We start from the raw sequence: 15,634 nt of genomic DNA, 5'->3' as shown, positions 1-15,634 counted from the left end.
TACCGGCTCTCAGAGAAAGAACAGGGGGCCGCGCCCGCCCCACGTCCGCTCCGCCCCGGGCCAGCCCCTTCCTCGCAGCGACTCGTCCGCTGTCTCCACCCCCTCGCCCGCGGCGCCCAGTGGGAGGCGGGGGCCGGCCTCGCCAAGCCCGGCGCCGGGCTCTGATTTGCTGCGGGCGTTGGGGATCGACAGCCTCAGCGGCTGCCTTCCAAGAGAGAGGGAGGGAGGAAAAGGGGGAAAAAAGTGCTCGGCGCCGAAGGCGAGGTCCGCACTCTCCGTCCCCGCGGCTGGCGCAGGACCTCACTCGAGCGGAGCGCCTACGGGGAGCGGGTCGCGGGGCGGCGGCGGCGAGGAGGAGGCGAGAAGGAGTTGGAGGAGGAGGAGGAGGAGGCGAGGGCGAGCGAGCCGAGCGGGGTCCCGGCCGCCCCGCGGGCCAAAGTCGAGCCCTCCCGCCCGTGGGCGAGCGCGCCAGCCGCCCCTTCCAGAACAGCCGCCGCCACAAAGAAGAACGGGGGGTGCCGAGGTCCCCATGACCTCCTAAAGTGGTGCGGTCCCCTCTGAGAGCGCTGCCCGGGCCGTGACCCGCGCCCCTGTGCGTCCCCGCGCGCCTCCGAGCGCCCCTGTGCGCCCCGGCCCGCGCCCCGCCGGCATGGACGTCCATACCCGCTGGAAAGCGCGCAGCCCGCTCCGCCCCGGCGCCCCGCTGCTGCCCCCGCCGCTGCTGCTGCTGCTGCTGCTGCTGTGGGCGCCGCCTCCGAGCCGCGCAGGTAAGGGCGCCTGGGGCGCGGGGCTGCGGGATGGGGCGCGCGCGGCCCGGACGCCGCTGTCATCCCCGGGCGCCTTCGCCCGCAGAACTTTTCTTCCTTGGCCTGTGGAGTGCACGGGCCAAGACCACGAATGCCATTTGCTGCCCCCCTCCCCCCGCGAGATGACGACACGCAGACACAATGCCCGCGGGCGCACCGCCGCCCCCTCCCCAAACTGGCGGGTCGGGTGGGGCTGTCGCGCGAGCCGAGGATGGACCGAGGGCTGGATTAGCAGGAGGGGTTGTCCACGAGGCGGGCAAACTTTTGTCCCGAAACCTTCCTTCTCTGTCCCACATCACAGGCGCCCAGCTTGGGCCGACACAGCCCTACAGCAGAACTTCCTCGCTCAAAACCGGGCAGGGCCGCCCCCTAGAGTCACAGCCCTTCAAATCCCGGGACTCCTGGGGTGGGGGGAATCCCGGAAACCTGGACCCCCAGCACTGAACTTCCCCCAGGCACTCTTGCTCTAGGCTGAGCTGGCGCCCTGCTTTCCCCAGGGACACCGTTTCCTGCAGTCTTGGTCACCTAAGTGTTCGGGGGGGGGGCACTGGGGACCCCTGCAGGGTGGTAGACAGCCCTGCTCCTAATCCCACCCCCAAACTTCTTGATCCCTGGAAGGCAGCTTTTCCTGCATTCGCTGCTGAGAGATGGGATGCGTGGAGCAAAGCCAGAGATGGGTTTGCAGGCGGGGCTGTGAGTGGTTGGGATGATATGCAGATGTGGGATTCCTTCTGCCAAGGGTCAGCCCTTAGAAGGAGCCCTGCTTCCCGGGGAGGGCGCTGCAAGGCGGGGACTGTCTGCATCCCTGGCTGGGTTCTCGAGGATTCAGCTCTCCCTGGCGCAGCTTCCTGACAGGGGCATTTTTCTAGGCATCGCTCTTGGTAGTTAGTGGTGGGGTGGGTTTTCAACAGACTCTCTAACATCAGAACCCTCTGCTCTGGAAGGTCCCCTGAATCCTTATTGACAGGTGGGGAGATGGAGGCTCAGAGCTGTGTGCCGCCAGATCAGAAGTGGCGGGCAGAGCGATGGGACCGTGGGCTCAGCGAACGGCTGGACCAGCCCGCTGCCTGCCAGCAAGAATGCTTCTCTCTGCTTCACGATTGGAAGACAAGTGGGAAGAATCATTGTCCGTGTTCTGCTTGTCAATTAAAATACTCTTTTCCTTTTTTCCTGGCATGATCAGTGCTTGTTGGGCTAACTGGATGAACTGCAGTCTGGGTGTGGGGGCTGCCCTGGTGCTCTGGGGGAGGAGCCAGGAGCCTGGCCTGACTCCCAGGACCTGGGATCTCATCCCTGGGCGGCCACCAACTCTCTCCTGACCCTGGGGTAACTGGGCTTGTGTTTCTCCAGGGGTCAGCTGAAGGTGGGGGACAATAGAGGTCCCCAGAAAAGTGGAGAGGAGAAGGAAGGTGTGGTCAGGGACCATGCCATTGCCGGGGAACTGGGCCCTGTCTCAGCGCCTCTGGGGACTTTCGACAGAAACTCAAGAGGGAATCCTTCAGGGGAATCGTCACCCTAGACAGCTGGGGCAGGGCACTGGCTGGGGACCATGCATCGGCCCGGGCGTGGGGTTCCATTTCCCTCCCTGCCCATCTCCCCGCCTCCACACTGTCTTTTTCCCTCTCTGATTGCCCTGGCTAATCGAAGTGCGGCTCGTTGGAAGTGGGAGTGAGGACGGCCCAGAGCGGCGGGCTTTGGAGTTGGACATTTTGCTTTTGACAAAACAGACTTTTAGAAGCATGCGAAGAGGCCGCTTTACTTCGTGGGTTTCGCCAATGTCTCTCCACCTCCCAGGGTGGGACCTATTTGGAAGTCATCCGCCGAGCATGGCCAGAGGGGGCGGCTGTCCACTGGAGATGCAGGCGCGGCGGGGAGCCACCAGCAAGTGGCCGCTGTCTTCTGCGTCTTGGGATCTGCCAGATGTTTTCCGAGGGTTTTCCGAACCCAGCTCTTCTGCCTGCCTCCTTTTGGCCAAGTGTGTGAGGGAATGAAAAGTAGGATTGCATTTGGGGCTGCGGAACAGTGTAACGGGGAAGGAGAGTATGGGAAGTGAAACATGACCCCAATATTTGGAAATTGAGGTCATCTCCTCTACACGCCATTGGTTGACTCCAGTCACGTGATTGTTTTTTGCAATAATTTGTGGGGAGCGTCGGCCAAGTTTTGTGAGACTTGACAGATATCAAATGGTTAAATTTCCTCTGACTCAATCGAGTTGGCTGAAAAGATATCCTTTTCCATCCTCAGCCCCCTCCCTCCCTCTCCCCATAAAAGAGCAGGGAGTGGGAGGAGCTCAGAAGCCCCAAGAATTCCCCAAGCCCTCTCCCTGCTCTGCTCCAGATTTGCCGGAGGGGTTGGAGTTTTGGTCGCCACCCAGGGCTGTGCCCACCCAGCAGTGCCACAGCCCCAGGCAGGGGCATGTTCCCAGTGCCAGGCTCGCAGCGGCTTCTCCAGTGAGGTTACCCCTGGGCTGCTCCTGCGGGGCTGGCCAGAGCCTGCTCTTCACCCCGCCCTGCAGATATTTCTGGACTCCCCACCGCCACGCCTTAGCCGAACACAGCTGGTACTGCCCGTCCCGCCTTGCCTTCTCGCTGCCTGGCCTGTCTGCCTGCCCCTGCCTCCTCCCTGGACCGCCCCATCCCACTTCCCGGGAGACAGACCTTGATGGGTGGAGCAGGGGCTGTGCAGAGCAGTGAGCTGCCCCGCTGGAGGCCCAGGATGAGGCCCTGACACCTCCCGAGGGCACTCACTTGGGAGCCTGAGCGAAGCTGCATCTGGAACAGTGCAGGACCTGTCCCTGCTTCGTCATGTGAAGTGGCTCTGGGAATGGCCTTGGGAGACAGTCACACACGGGAATGCAGGGGCTGGCACTTGCCTGGCCTGTGGTGAGCATCAGCTGCACCATCTCACTGCATCCTCACCCGGTTCTGAGAAGGGACAGAGCCTAGGAGTCAGGGGGCAGGGATGCCAGGCCCTGTCTTCCATTCCTGCTCTGGGGCCCTAAGCCAGCGTCCACTCTCCGCCTGGCATGGTCACTCTTTGACTTATCAGAGTTCCCTCTTCTCACTTCCCATCGGTTTATCAGCTCTCCCCAGGGAGACGGCTAGGGCCCTGAGCTGTAGTCCCGGCCTGGGGGCCCAGTCCATACAGGGTCCTGGGAGCAGAGCCATTCCATTTGGCCAAGACAGCGTTTAAGTTCCTTTCTTCCTCTTTCCCCCTCCATCCTTTCTTCTCTCCTTCCTTCCTCCCTTTCTTCCTCCCTCCCTCCCTCCCATCCCCTTCCTTCCTTGCCTTCATCCCTCTAGCCCTTCTCTTTTTACTCCAATGCCTCCAAGAGGGATGCAGTAGCCACAGTCTCCACCACTCGCCTCTGGCCGCCCAGGCCTCTCCACACATCAGTATAACCTGCCTGGCCCCTGAAGGCTTTTGCCTTTTCATATGAACTGGGCCTGTCTTGGGGAGACAGAGGCAAATGGGATGGGACCCCTCTTTTCCCTCCGGGAGCTCACAGTCTCACATGCAGACTGTTGTGAATTTTACTCAGGGGCCTACGTGGGATGTGCTGGGTCTTGTGTCCGACAATCTGGGCGGGTTCATTGCACTGAGGAGAGCCGGGGAGCTTCCTGGAGGAGGCGATGTGAAACTGACCTTCCCTCCTCCTCTTCTCCTTCCTTTTACTGTAGAAACGAACCTCCTTCGTGGGGCTCTCCTCTGCCTCTGGCTTTAATCTCGCTCACCCTCTTCCCTCCTTCCTGACAGGACATTCCACACCGTGTCCCAGAGCTCTCCTGGGCGGCTGCCTTGGCTGGAAAGCCCCTCATTCGTGGGTTTGGCAGGTGCCCCCAGCATCTGTTTGCCAGGGGACTGCAAGTGCCCCTAAGCGAAGTGGCAGATCCCGGCAGCTTCCTTAACCCTTTCTCTGCCCCCGTTCCTCCTGTTTCCCTTCAGTGGGCCCTGCTGGCCTGGCACAGCGAGTTCAGTCTGCACAGCTCTGCAGACAGCTCCACAGCTGTGGCCTAGGATGTGGGGGCCTCTGGGGGCGATTTTGGGTACCTGTGCTGGGTGACAGGTGGTCCGATGTGGGAGGTGACTTTCCTTGGCAATCAGATTACTGAACCCCAGGCCAGCAAGGTTGGTGTGAGGCCGGAGCTGAATTTCTGTGCCTCTGAGGGGCCGTCGGGTGGGCTGGGTGAGGACAAGTCACTGCGCCTCAGCTTCCCCTCCTGAACATGGGGAGAACTGCATTTCTTGCTTTGAGGCATGGTTGTGAAGACCGATTGAGGCCACAACTGTAAGAAGCTTTGCAAGCTGCCTGACCTGTACTTGGCACTGGCTCTGTGGGGGCGTTATCACCCCCATCTTCAGTGGCGGTTTTGCAGGAGGAAAGAGCAGTGTTCCCACAGCCCTCTTTAGATGCAGGTATCCCAGAAGCAGGTGAGGGAGGTGCGCCTGTGTGGGGCCTGGCCCTGCTGAGACCCCCGGGGCTCTGCTGTCATCCGCTTAGCCGGTCTCTGCTGCCCCCTTGCCTTCCTTGGCCTCGGTTCTCTGCTTTCCCACAGAACCTCATGGGGTCATCATCGAGGCCGTGGGGTGTGATGCACGTGAAAGGTTTTAGAAGCCAATTCCAGGGTTTGCACTCACGTGTGCGTTTGTGTGTATGTGTATCAGGCCACGTACACGTGTGTATAATGTGTATGTCTCCCCGCGATCTGCCTGCGCACGTGTGTTTGTGGGTGTACATGTGTGTTTGAGTGTGCATGCATGCGCATCCTTGCACATGTACATGCGTTCACGTGGGTGTCCTGGGCTGACTCCACGTGCAGGACCTGGTGTGTCTCAGGAGCTCGTGGCAGGGCGACATTTCTCTCCTTACCGTGACCTGGCCCCAGCTGGACGGGAGAGGAGGAGATGGCTGGACGGGAGAGGAGGTGGAGCCTGCCGGTTGAGCAGGAGGCTGTGGGTTCGCTGCAGGGCAAGCTGGGTCTGGCTGGATCCGACAATTTCATGTCTTTTTAAGCTCCCAGGAGGGCGATGTTGCGTGATGGCTCCCGCTTCTCCTCTATTTACATTCTCCCATACAATCGGCTAGTCTGCTGTCAGTGCTTTGCCAAGTGTCAGTTTTGAAGTTTCTGGCCTGGCTGGTGGATGTGCCGAGATCCTGCAGGCAGAGCCTACAGTGGCCCTTGTGGTGGTTACTACTGAGTGTCAATTTGATTGGATGGAAGGATACAAAGTATTAATCCTGGGTGTGTCTGTGAGAGCGTTGCCAAAGGAGATTAACACTTGAATCAGTGGGCTGGGGAAGGCAGACCCACCTCTGATCGGGTGGGCACCATCTAATCAGCCGCCAGCAAATACCAGGCAGAAAAATATGAAGAGACGAGACTGGCCTAGCCTCCCAGCCTACGTCTTTCTCCTGTGCTCTACGCTTCCTGCCCTTGAACATCGGACTCCAAGTTCTTCAGGTTTGGGACCGGCTCTCCTTGTTCCTCAGCTTGCAGACAGCCTGTTGTGGTGGGACCTTGTGATCGTGTATGTTAATACTTAATAAACTCCCATATATATATATTTCTATTCCTGTTAGTTCTGTCCCTCTAAGGGAACCCTGACTAATACATCCCTGCTCATAGGCAGGACTGCAGCCACCAGGACATGGCGTGGGGACCAGGGTGGCATGCTGGTGAAGGACAGGCAACCAGCAAGATGCCTGGATTCCTACCCTGGTTCCAGTGTCTACCGGCAGTGCATTTTATCACCCCGTGCCTCAGTTTCCCCATCTGTAAGAAGGGGGTGATGACTGTAACTACAGCAGGGTTTTAGTGATGTCTAATGCATTACTCACATAAAGTACAGAGTAAGACCCTGTTACTGCCCTTGCCACCAGGGGCCCCAGTGCAGCAGGAGGCTGTGAGGCGGTTCGGGGCCCTCTACTCACTGGTCTGTGCGTGCTCCCTTGCCATCCTGTGTGGGGTCACACTGCTGCTTCCCTCACTGGGTAAGCAAGAGAAAAGGTAAGGCAGTAAGCACCAGTGGTCAGTTCAGCAGATCGCTCACTGCTTGCTGCCTCTGAGGCTCTGAGCCTGAGCCAGGAAGGTGCATCTTTGGGCAGTCGCAGGCCGGGCCAAGTTCAGCATGCAGCGTGGCCCTCCCCTGCCTCCTCCAGCCACTTGCTCTTGACAAGGAACTGAGGTCCAGGAGGTGGATGAACCTGTGCACCTCCCAGCTACAGGCCTCTGTTCTGTCTCTGTGACGTGATGGCGTCGAATGGTGGCTGATCACTGAAAGGAGGTGTTTCGGGGTGGGTGAAGTTGGCGGGGGCGGTGGAGTGGGGGGGCTTTGCCATCTCAGATGTTGTTTTTGTGCCAGCCCAGCCTCAGGCCACTGGAGAGAAGACTGTAGAACGAGTGAATTGGTGGCTGGATGCTCAGTGGAGGGGCGTAGGTCACTTTGAGTTGTCCGTGTCAGATAGTCCGAGCCGTCACACCCTCAGCTTCCTATCAGCAGAGGAGTTTTTCTGGAAGAATCTCAAACTAGGTGATAACCCCATATTAGCAGTAAATGTCACCATCCTTTGGTGACTCAGACCTAAGAAATGGAACCACAGCATGACCTACTTTTCTCAAAATTTAATTATGCAGAGCTCCGGGGACACGGGCTCAGCCTATGCTGAGATGTCTCTGCCCATGAAATGGAAGCTTCCTTTATTTTCTGTTTCCTAGACCTGTGTTCTTATAGGGAAATTTGTTCTTCTGTCCTTTTCTTCCTTGCCGGAACCTTGGCAATAGGGTTTCTGGTGGGCTTTTTTTTTTTTTTTTTTTTTTTAAATAAATGCCACAAAGTGACATAAAAACAGTGTGGCGATTCCTCAGGGATCTAGAACCAGAAATACCATTTGACCTGGTGATTCCATTACTGGGTATATACCCAAAGGATTATAAATCTTCTTACTATAAAGACAAATGCCCACGTATGTTTATTGTGGCCCTGTTCACAATAACAAAGACTTGGAACCAACCCAAATGCCCATCAGTGATAGACTGGATAAAGACAATGGCACATATGCACCATGGAATACTATGCAGCCGTGAAAAAGGATGAGTTCATGTCCTTTGCAGGGACATGGATGAAGCTGGAAACCATCATTCTCAGCAAACTAACACAGAAACAGAAAACCAAATACCACATGTTCTCACTTGTAAGTGGGAGTTGAACAATAAGAACACATGGGCACAGGGAGGGGAACATCATACACCGGGGCCGGTCAGGGGCTGCGGGGCTGGGGGAGGGTTAGCATTAGGAGAAATACCTAATGTAGATGACGGACTGATGGGTGCAGCAAACCACCATGGCACGTGTATACCTATGTAACAAACCTGTACATTCTGCACATGTATCCCAGAATTTAAAGTATAATAAACATTTTTTTTAAAAAAAATGTGTGTATGTAGCAGGAGTGATTTAAGTTGAAAAACTCTGACCCTTGCACTGGGAAACAGTGACCTTCCAATGAGAACACGTGAGTGTTGTAACCTAGTGAAGTGACCGTCTTCCATTCTTCTGGTGGGTGGCCTGGGGGACCAGCAGTCTTTCCCGTGTGTGGGTACAGAGGGAACAGGTGAGGTCCGTATGTGAAGACATTGGGTGTGTCAGTAGGTTTGTTTGGCAGCATTTATGGACCCCCAACGTGAGTCGGACCTATGTGGGGGGCACAGGTGAGCGATAGGTGAGCCGTCTGTGCCCTACTGGGTCTTCCGCTGTGGTGGGGGAGTCAGCCATATGAACAGGTGGTTTTACCGCGTGAGGTGCAGTAGAAGTGGGAGTAGCATGTGGCCACGGCCAGTCTAGGGAGGCACCTGCCAGCCCCATGGGGCGGTGGCCAATCAGAGACCAGCCTGCTTCTCCAGGGCCAGCCCTTTGGGGTGCACGCATCTGAAGGCAGGCTCCCATTGGTGGATGCAGAGGGCATGTTCCCATGCATGTTCTTCCTCTGGCTCCTGTTCATATTTTCATATTCACACTGGACCCTGCTCTGAGGGTGCTCCCATCAGCACCTGTGATCCTCAGACCCGCCCTTTGTGCCAGGTGGGATCAGCCCATTCTGCAGATGTGCCAGTCTAGCTCTTCAAGTCCAGCTGGCACAAGGGGATGACAACCTCCCTCCACGTCCCAGTGGTCTCATGGCCTGCATTTTGGTTCAGGTCCGTACAGTCATATGCATGGATGCAAACAGCCTCTGTCCATCCTCAAGGCCAGGTGAGGGCAGCATGGCTCCGCTCCCTCCTGCTTGTTTCCCGGGGCCGACCTGGCCTCCATGGCAGCTGGGCCCTGGTGCTTCAGAAGGGGAGCCATGGCCCCAGGCAACAGTGCTTACGTGGAGCCTCTGCCTTGGTTTCTCCTTCTTCCTTTCAGATGCATAAAAATGCACATCAAGCCTGGGCACCATCTGGTGGCCTCTTTATTTTTTCAATAAATGCCACAAAATGACATAAAAACAGTGTGGCGGTTCCTCAGGGATCTAGAACCAGAAATACCATTTGACCCAGTAATCCCATGACTGGGCACCACCTCTACAAAAATTTCAAAAACAATTAGCCACGTGTGGTGGTGTGTGCTTGCGGTCCCAGCTGCTTGAGAGGCTGAGGTGGGAGGATCACTTGAGCCAGGGAGGCTGAGGCTGCAGTGAGCTGTGTTTGTGCCACTGCACTGTAGCCTGGGTGACAGAGTGAGACCCTGTCTCAAAAAAATAAAAATTAAAAATAAAAATGTACACCAGAGAGCATGGTGGTCTCAGCTTTGCCAGCTGTGGTTTCTTCTTTCTTCTGGAGGACAGAGGCCCAGCGTCTGCATCCTCGGCACACACTTAGGTCAATCACTGGGGCCTGTTGTGGGGGTGACAGGCAAGCCTGGGTGTGAGGAGAGCTGGCCCGATGCCTGTGGGTTCTGCACAGGTGGGATGGCAGGTGTGGGACAGAGGGGCCCCTGGGGGGACTTTTCTCAGGTCCTCTGCCTTCCCAGCACTGTGCCCATCAGGGAGGCTCCCAGGATCTGTCTTTGCTGCTGATTTTCTTCCCTCAATTTTTTGTTTCGTTTTCTTTCTTTGGGGATGATCGGAAATCCTCTTCCCGTGCTCTTTCTCTGCTCTTCCCCTGGGGAAAGGAGAGTGGGGAGAAAGTGTCCCGTGTCCATGTTCCTGTGGACATTTCCCTTCCTTCTTCCTAAGGAGGGGAGGTGACTCCCAGAGGCTGTAAGGAAAGAAGGAGAAAGTGACGCTGCCTCTTCTCAGACCCTTTGGCTGCAGAGTGTTCACAGGGTCGGGGCGGGGTGAAGGGTGTTCTTGAGGGAAGAGGGGGGAACTAGATTTCTGACTGCAATTGTAATAGCTTTGTAAGTAATTATTATTCATGTTATTTAGGGTGATGATCTCGATAATGGTTGTCTAGGTCAAAAAGTACTGCTTGAGCCGTGGAGATATCTCATCTGAAGGTTGAGAACACACAGAGCTTCCTTGGGCCGGTGTGGCGGTGACAGTGAGCTGGTGACAACAGGCAGAGCCAGGGTAACACGGCTGTGCTGGGTGGGGCAAGGAGATGCCCCAGGTGGAGCCATCAGGAGAGGGAGAGGGGGTGGGAGGGAAGGTGAGCGACTGTCCTGCCAGGGATGCCAGTGTCATCCTCCTGCCAACGTCATCCTCCTGCCCCTGAAACAGGTGGACATCATGGCTTCTCACACCAGGTCATTTAGGGACATGTGGCAATGTCTGGAGATGTTTTCGGATGGTCGCATCTGGGGTGGGGGCAGGGCTATTGGCCTGTAGTTGGGGGAGTCCGAGGATGCTGCTCTGCACCCCACAGTGCACGGGACAGCCCCCACCAAAAAGACTGACCCAGTCCGGAGGCTGCAGGAATCTGTGGGATAGAGGAAGCAAAGGTGAGATTCCACGGCCCTGCCCCATGGCCTTCTCATGGCTCATTGTCAGACAGCAGGGAGGGCCTCTTCTTAGGCCGGGTCCGTGGTTTCTCCTCATGGTGTAGACCAGCGGTTCCCACACTTCACCAGGCCCTGGCATCCCCCCGAGGCCTCTCTTAAGGCACAGATTGTTTCTGACTCAGGAGGCCCGGGGTGGGTCCAGGAAACTGCATTTCTAGCGAGGTAAGTTCCCAGACCACGCTGATGCCAGGGCGTCTGGGGTGCCACACTTTGCAAACCACGAGTCGTTCTGCATCCTCCAGCCCAGGGTCTTGGATTTCAGCATTAATGGTGGTCGTGGGGTGGGGAGGGCACCTGCCAGGGGAGAAGCGTTGGAGAGAAGAGAGGAGGGTGTAGCTGTTCCTCCACGCCTCTCAGGAACCTCCCACTTTCTTTTTTTTCTTTTTTTTTTTTTTTTTTTTTGAGATGGGGTCTCGCTCTGTCGCCCAGGCTGGAGTGCAGTGGTGCGATCTCGGCTCACTGCAAGCTCCGCCTCCCGGGTTCACGCCATTCTCGTGCCTCAACCTCCTGAGTAGCTGGGACTACAGGCGCCCGCCACCGCGCCCGGCAAATGTTTTGTATTTTTTAGTAGAGATGGGGTTTCACCGTGTTAGCCAGGATGGTCTCGATCTCCTGACCTCGTGATCCACCCGCCTCGGCCTCCCAAAGTGCTGGGATTACAGGCATGAGCCACCGCGCCCGGCCCCTCCCACTTTCGTTTTGGTGGTCCCAGCTTCACCAAGGACCCATGGTGCTCTTCCCCTGCGCACCTGGCGGGGGCACTCACTCATCTCCAAAGCAAAGATGCCGCTATCCTGCAGGTCTTAGGGAGCAGGGAGACCCTGGGGCTGGGGGTGAACTTCTAGGGAGGGGGTTTCCCGTGGATTTGGCCTTGAGATTCTGCTGTTGTTGATGTTCTTATTATGGGAAGATTCAGACACAGCACAGCAAAGGTCATGTTCTGCCTGGGGCCACAAGGACCAGCCCACAGCCAGCCCCGTTCCAGCTGGAGGCCGGCCCACGCCCCCACACCCGGTGATTTGAAGCCAGTCCCTGACGTCAGCTCCGTTCTTTGGTAACCATTTCAGTCTCCGAAAGGGGAGGACCCCACTCCACACTCACCTCAGCTTGCTGGCCGTGTGCTGTCTGTGCCTCTCCCAGGGGCTCCCCCCGCACCCAGACCTCCCCTCCATCCGTACTGTGCTGGGTCCACAGGGCCGGGCTCTGCAGAGCCAGGAGTCTGTAGGACCGCAGGTTTATAGGGCTGGGGGTCTGGAGGGCTGGGGTTCTACAGGGATGATGGTCTGCAGGGCTGGGGGTCTTTCAGGCAGGGGGCTCTAGGGCTGGGGACTCTGCAGGGCTGGAGGGTCTGCAGGCTCAGGGGTCTCTCAGGCCAGGGATCTGTAGGGCTGGGGTTCTGTAGGGCTGGGTGTGTGTAGGGTGGTGTGTGTAGGACTAGGGGTGTGTAGGGCTGGTGTGTGTAGAGCTGGGGGTGTGTAGGGCTGGGGGTGTGTAGGGCTGGGGTGTGTAGGGCTGGGGTGTGTAGGGCTAGGGGTGTGTAGGGCTGGGGTGTGTAGGGCTGTTGTGTGTAGGTCTGGGGGTGTGTAGGGCTGGGGGTGTATAGGGCGGTGTGTATAGGGCTGTGGGTGTGTTTGGCTGGGGGTGTGTAGGGCTGTGGGTGTGTAGGGCTGGGGGTGTGCAGGGCTGGTGTGTGTAGGGCTGGGGTGTGTAGGGCTGGGGGTGTGCAGGGCTGGTGTGTGTAGGGCTAAGGTTCTGTAGGGCTGGGGGTGTGTAGGGCTGTGGGTGTGTAGGGCTGGGGGTGTGTAGGGCTGGGGGTGTGCAGGGCTGGTATGTGTAGGGCTAAGGTTCTGTAGGGCTGGGGGTGTGTAGGACTGGGGTGTGTAGGGCAGTGTGTATAGGGCTGGGGGTGTGTAGGGCTGAAGGTGTGTAGGGCTGGGGTTGTGTAGGGCTAGGGTTCTGTAGGGCTGGGTGTGTGTAGGACTGGGGGTGTGTAGGGCAGTGTGTGTAGGGCTGGGGGTGTGTAGGGCTGGGGGTGTGTAGGGCTGGGGTGTGTAGGGCTGGGGTGTGTAGGGCTAGGGGTGTGTAGGGCTGGGGTGTGTAGGGCTGTTGTGTGTAGGTCTGGGGGTGTGTAGGGCTGGGGGTGTATAGGGCGGTGTGTATAGGGCTGTGGGTGTGTTTGGCTGGGGGTGTGTAGGGCNTTGGGGTGTGTAGGGCTGGGGGTGTGTAGGGTTGGGGTGTGTAGGGCCGGGCGTCTGTAGTGCTGGTTTAGTCGAAGGCTGTGGGTGAGGACCCAGAGGGTGCCATGGGTGCTGTGCCCACCAGGCTGTGCTATGGCACCTGCAGCAGGGCTCCCCTGCCCTGCCCTCCTGGAATGCCCTGGCTCGGAGGGTTGGTACCAAGACAGCAGCTGCGCTGCCATTTTGCCGAGGGTTTGAGTTCTCTGGGTAACCCTGGCCTGGAGTTGACTGGTGTTTTCTGGGATTGACTGGAAACAAAGGACTGTGGGCAGGTCCACCTTCCTGCAGGGTAGGACTTTGGGGGGCTCATCACCGGATGCCAGAGGATGCCGTTGTGTGGAGCCTGGGACCCCCACAGTGGACAGGTGCAGGAGCCCCGGGGTCCCACCTTGCAGATTCAGATTTTTGAGGGTCTGTAGTGGAGCCTGGGGCCTGCGGCTCCTTGTCCTGCCCCCCAAATGCAGTGGCAGTGACCAGTCGAGGGCACTTTGGGAAACTCTGAGCAGGGGAGGGTGGAGGCCTGTGCCTCCCTCCAGCCCTCTGTCCTTCTACAGGGCCTGCCCCTATCACCAGCTCACAGTCACCTCTTGGACTTTTGCAAAGAGTGCTCAGGGGATGAGGAGGAGAGCAGTGATTTTCAGGGACACTGGGAGCTTCGGAGGCTGGGAGAGCAGGTTTGAACTCCTGGCTGTGGGACCTCCAACATGTTACTTAACCTCTTTGATCCCAAGGCAGCTTGTCTGCATATCAGAGGTGATAGCACCACCTACCTGGACCGGCTGCTGTGAGGATCTAAGGAAGGGATATTGGTGTGGATGCAAAGACCTAGGTATGCCCGGTGTGCAGGACATCGCCCCGTGCAGTGCAAACAGCAGGTGGAATCATGGTATTGATAACAATGCTTGCTGCCTTTATTGGGATGGTCGCAGATGGTATCATATAATTCTTATTAGAGATGGCTGTTACTGTACGTGGCTGTTAATACGGAGGTTGGGAGGCAGTAATTGTAGCTTTTATAAAGTGTGAAAGAAGGACTAAAGCTGCTGTTCGCAGGTTCAGGCCCAGCCAGGGACCTCAGAGGATGCTAAATGGTGGGCACAAAGGGGCCAGAGGGTCCAGTCTGCAGGGCAGGGGATGTGCTTTACAGATAATATGGGGGGGGTGAAGCAGGGGGTGCAATTTAGAGAAAATATGGGGGGCGGAGTGGGGGTACAGTTTATAGATAATATGGGGGGGCAGGGCGGGGGTGCAGTTTATAGATAATATGGGGGACAGGGTGGGGACGTAATTTATAGACAATATGGGGGCGGGGTGGGGGTGTACTTTATAGATAATATGGGGCGGGACAGGGGGTGCAGTTTATAGATAATATGGGGGGCAGAGGTACAGTTTATAGATAATATGGGGGCAGGGGGTACAGTTTGTAGATAATATGGGGGCAGGGCGGGGTTGCAGTTTATAGATAATATGGGGCTGGGATGGGGGTGCAGTTTATAGATAATATGGGGGGTAAGGAGGGGGTACAGTTTATAGATAATATGTGGGGCGGGGCAGAGGGGTGCAGCTTATAGATAATATGGGGGACGGGGTGGGGGTGTAGTTTATAGATAATATGGGGGGTGAGGAGGGGGTACAGTTTATAGATAATATGGGGGGTGAGGGCTGTGGAACCTCCCTCTGTATTCAGTTCCTAGGAGCTTCTCCAGATGAGTTTCCTTTGCCCAGGGGTGCCAGGCCTGACGGGGAAGGGCAGGGGGATGGGACAGGACATGCCTGGACTCCTAGAGAGGACTCTGATGTCTTCTGGGGAGGGTACACAGAGTCAGTGGCCTGGCTTATGGCCCTGGAGCCGTTTTGCAGATGAATAAGCTCAGACTTAGAGGGTGTGGGTTTCTGGTGTCACAGGCTGGTGGGAAGTGGGGAGACCAGGCCTGGGAGTCCTGGCCTATTGGGTGGGCTTCACTGGGGAGGGATGGGCCGGGCATGGAGATGCTGCCTGCTGTGGTGGACTGCATCTGGAGTCCTGTTGCTGAGGAAAGCAACCCTGCCCGTCTCTTGCCACCGTCAGGGGATGGTGTTCAAAACTGGGTCTTCTCTCAGCCTTGGTGGGTTGGAGCGGGTCCCAGGCTTTCTAATGCAGGGGCTTTCTGCCTAGGGTAGGCTCTGAGGACCAATGTTCACCCTACACCCATGGTGGTGGGCAGCTCACCCTCTGCGGGCAGGTGGCACCCACACTGGGAGGTTCTGGACCCCGGCCTCCGCAGCCCATAGGTTTCATCATGACCCTGAAAATCTGCTTGCTCACCAGTGATAAAGGAAAGCGGCTCCGAAGCGCAGACACCCGCTTCCTTTTTCTTTCCTTTCTGGCTGCCCAGGTCTCCAGTTCTGCTGGGACGGCCCTGGGAGGGACGGCCCAAGCCGGGCCTGCATGTCCCCCTGCCCCTGCACATCCCCCCGCCCCTGCTGAGCCTGTCCTTGCACACTCTGGGCCCCTCCATGTGCACACGCTCCTGCCTCCCCTTCCTGCAGCCAGGGCCTGGCTGATTACACACAGCTGCCTGGCCCTCGAGCAGGATTTGCAGGCCCTGGGGAGGGGCTATAGTC

The 15,634-nt window shown here is 57.6% G+C and overlaps 1 protein-coding gene across 2 annotated transcripts in view; it reads left to right on the top strand.

Annotated features, from left to right (window-relative positions):
- Window positions 1-240: 240 nt before the first annotated feature.
- Window positions 241-15,634, top strand: part of COL5A1 (collagen type V alpha 1 chain) — a 203,676-nt gene continuing 188,282 nt past the window's right edge. For both annotated transcript variants that reach the window (XM_025358858.1, XM_025358857.1), the window contains exon 1: window positions 241-767. In XM_025358858.1, the coding sequence (XP_025214643.1) occupies window positions 650-767 (118 nt within the window). In that variant the 5' untranslated portion in view covers window positions 241-649. The remainder of the gene's footprint in view (window positions 768-15,634) is intronic.

Source organism: Theropithecus gelada, chromosome 15 (genome assembly GCF_003255815.1).
Source record: "Theropithecus gelada isolate Dixy chromosome 15, Tgel_1.0, whole genome shotgun sequence".
NCBI classification, from domain to species: Eukaryota; Metazoa; Chordata; class Mammalia; order Primates; family Cercopithecidae; genus Theropithecus; species Theropithecus gelada.
The sequence above is the reverse complement of the archived record's forward strand: the minus strand, read 5'-3'. Positions and strand labels throughout refer to the sequence as shown.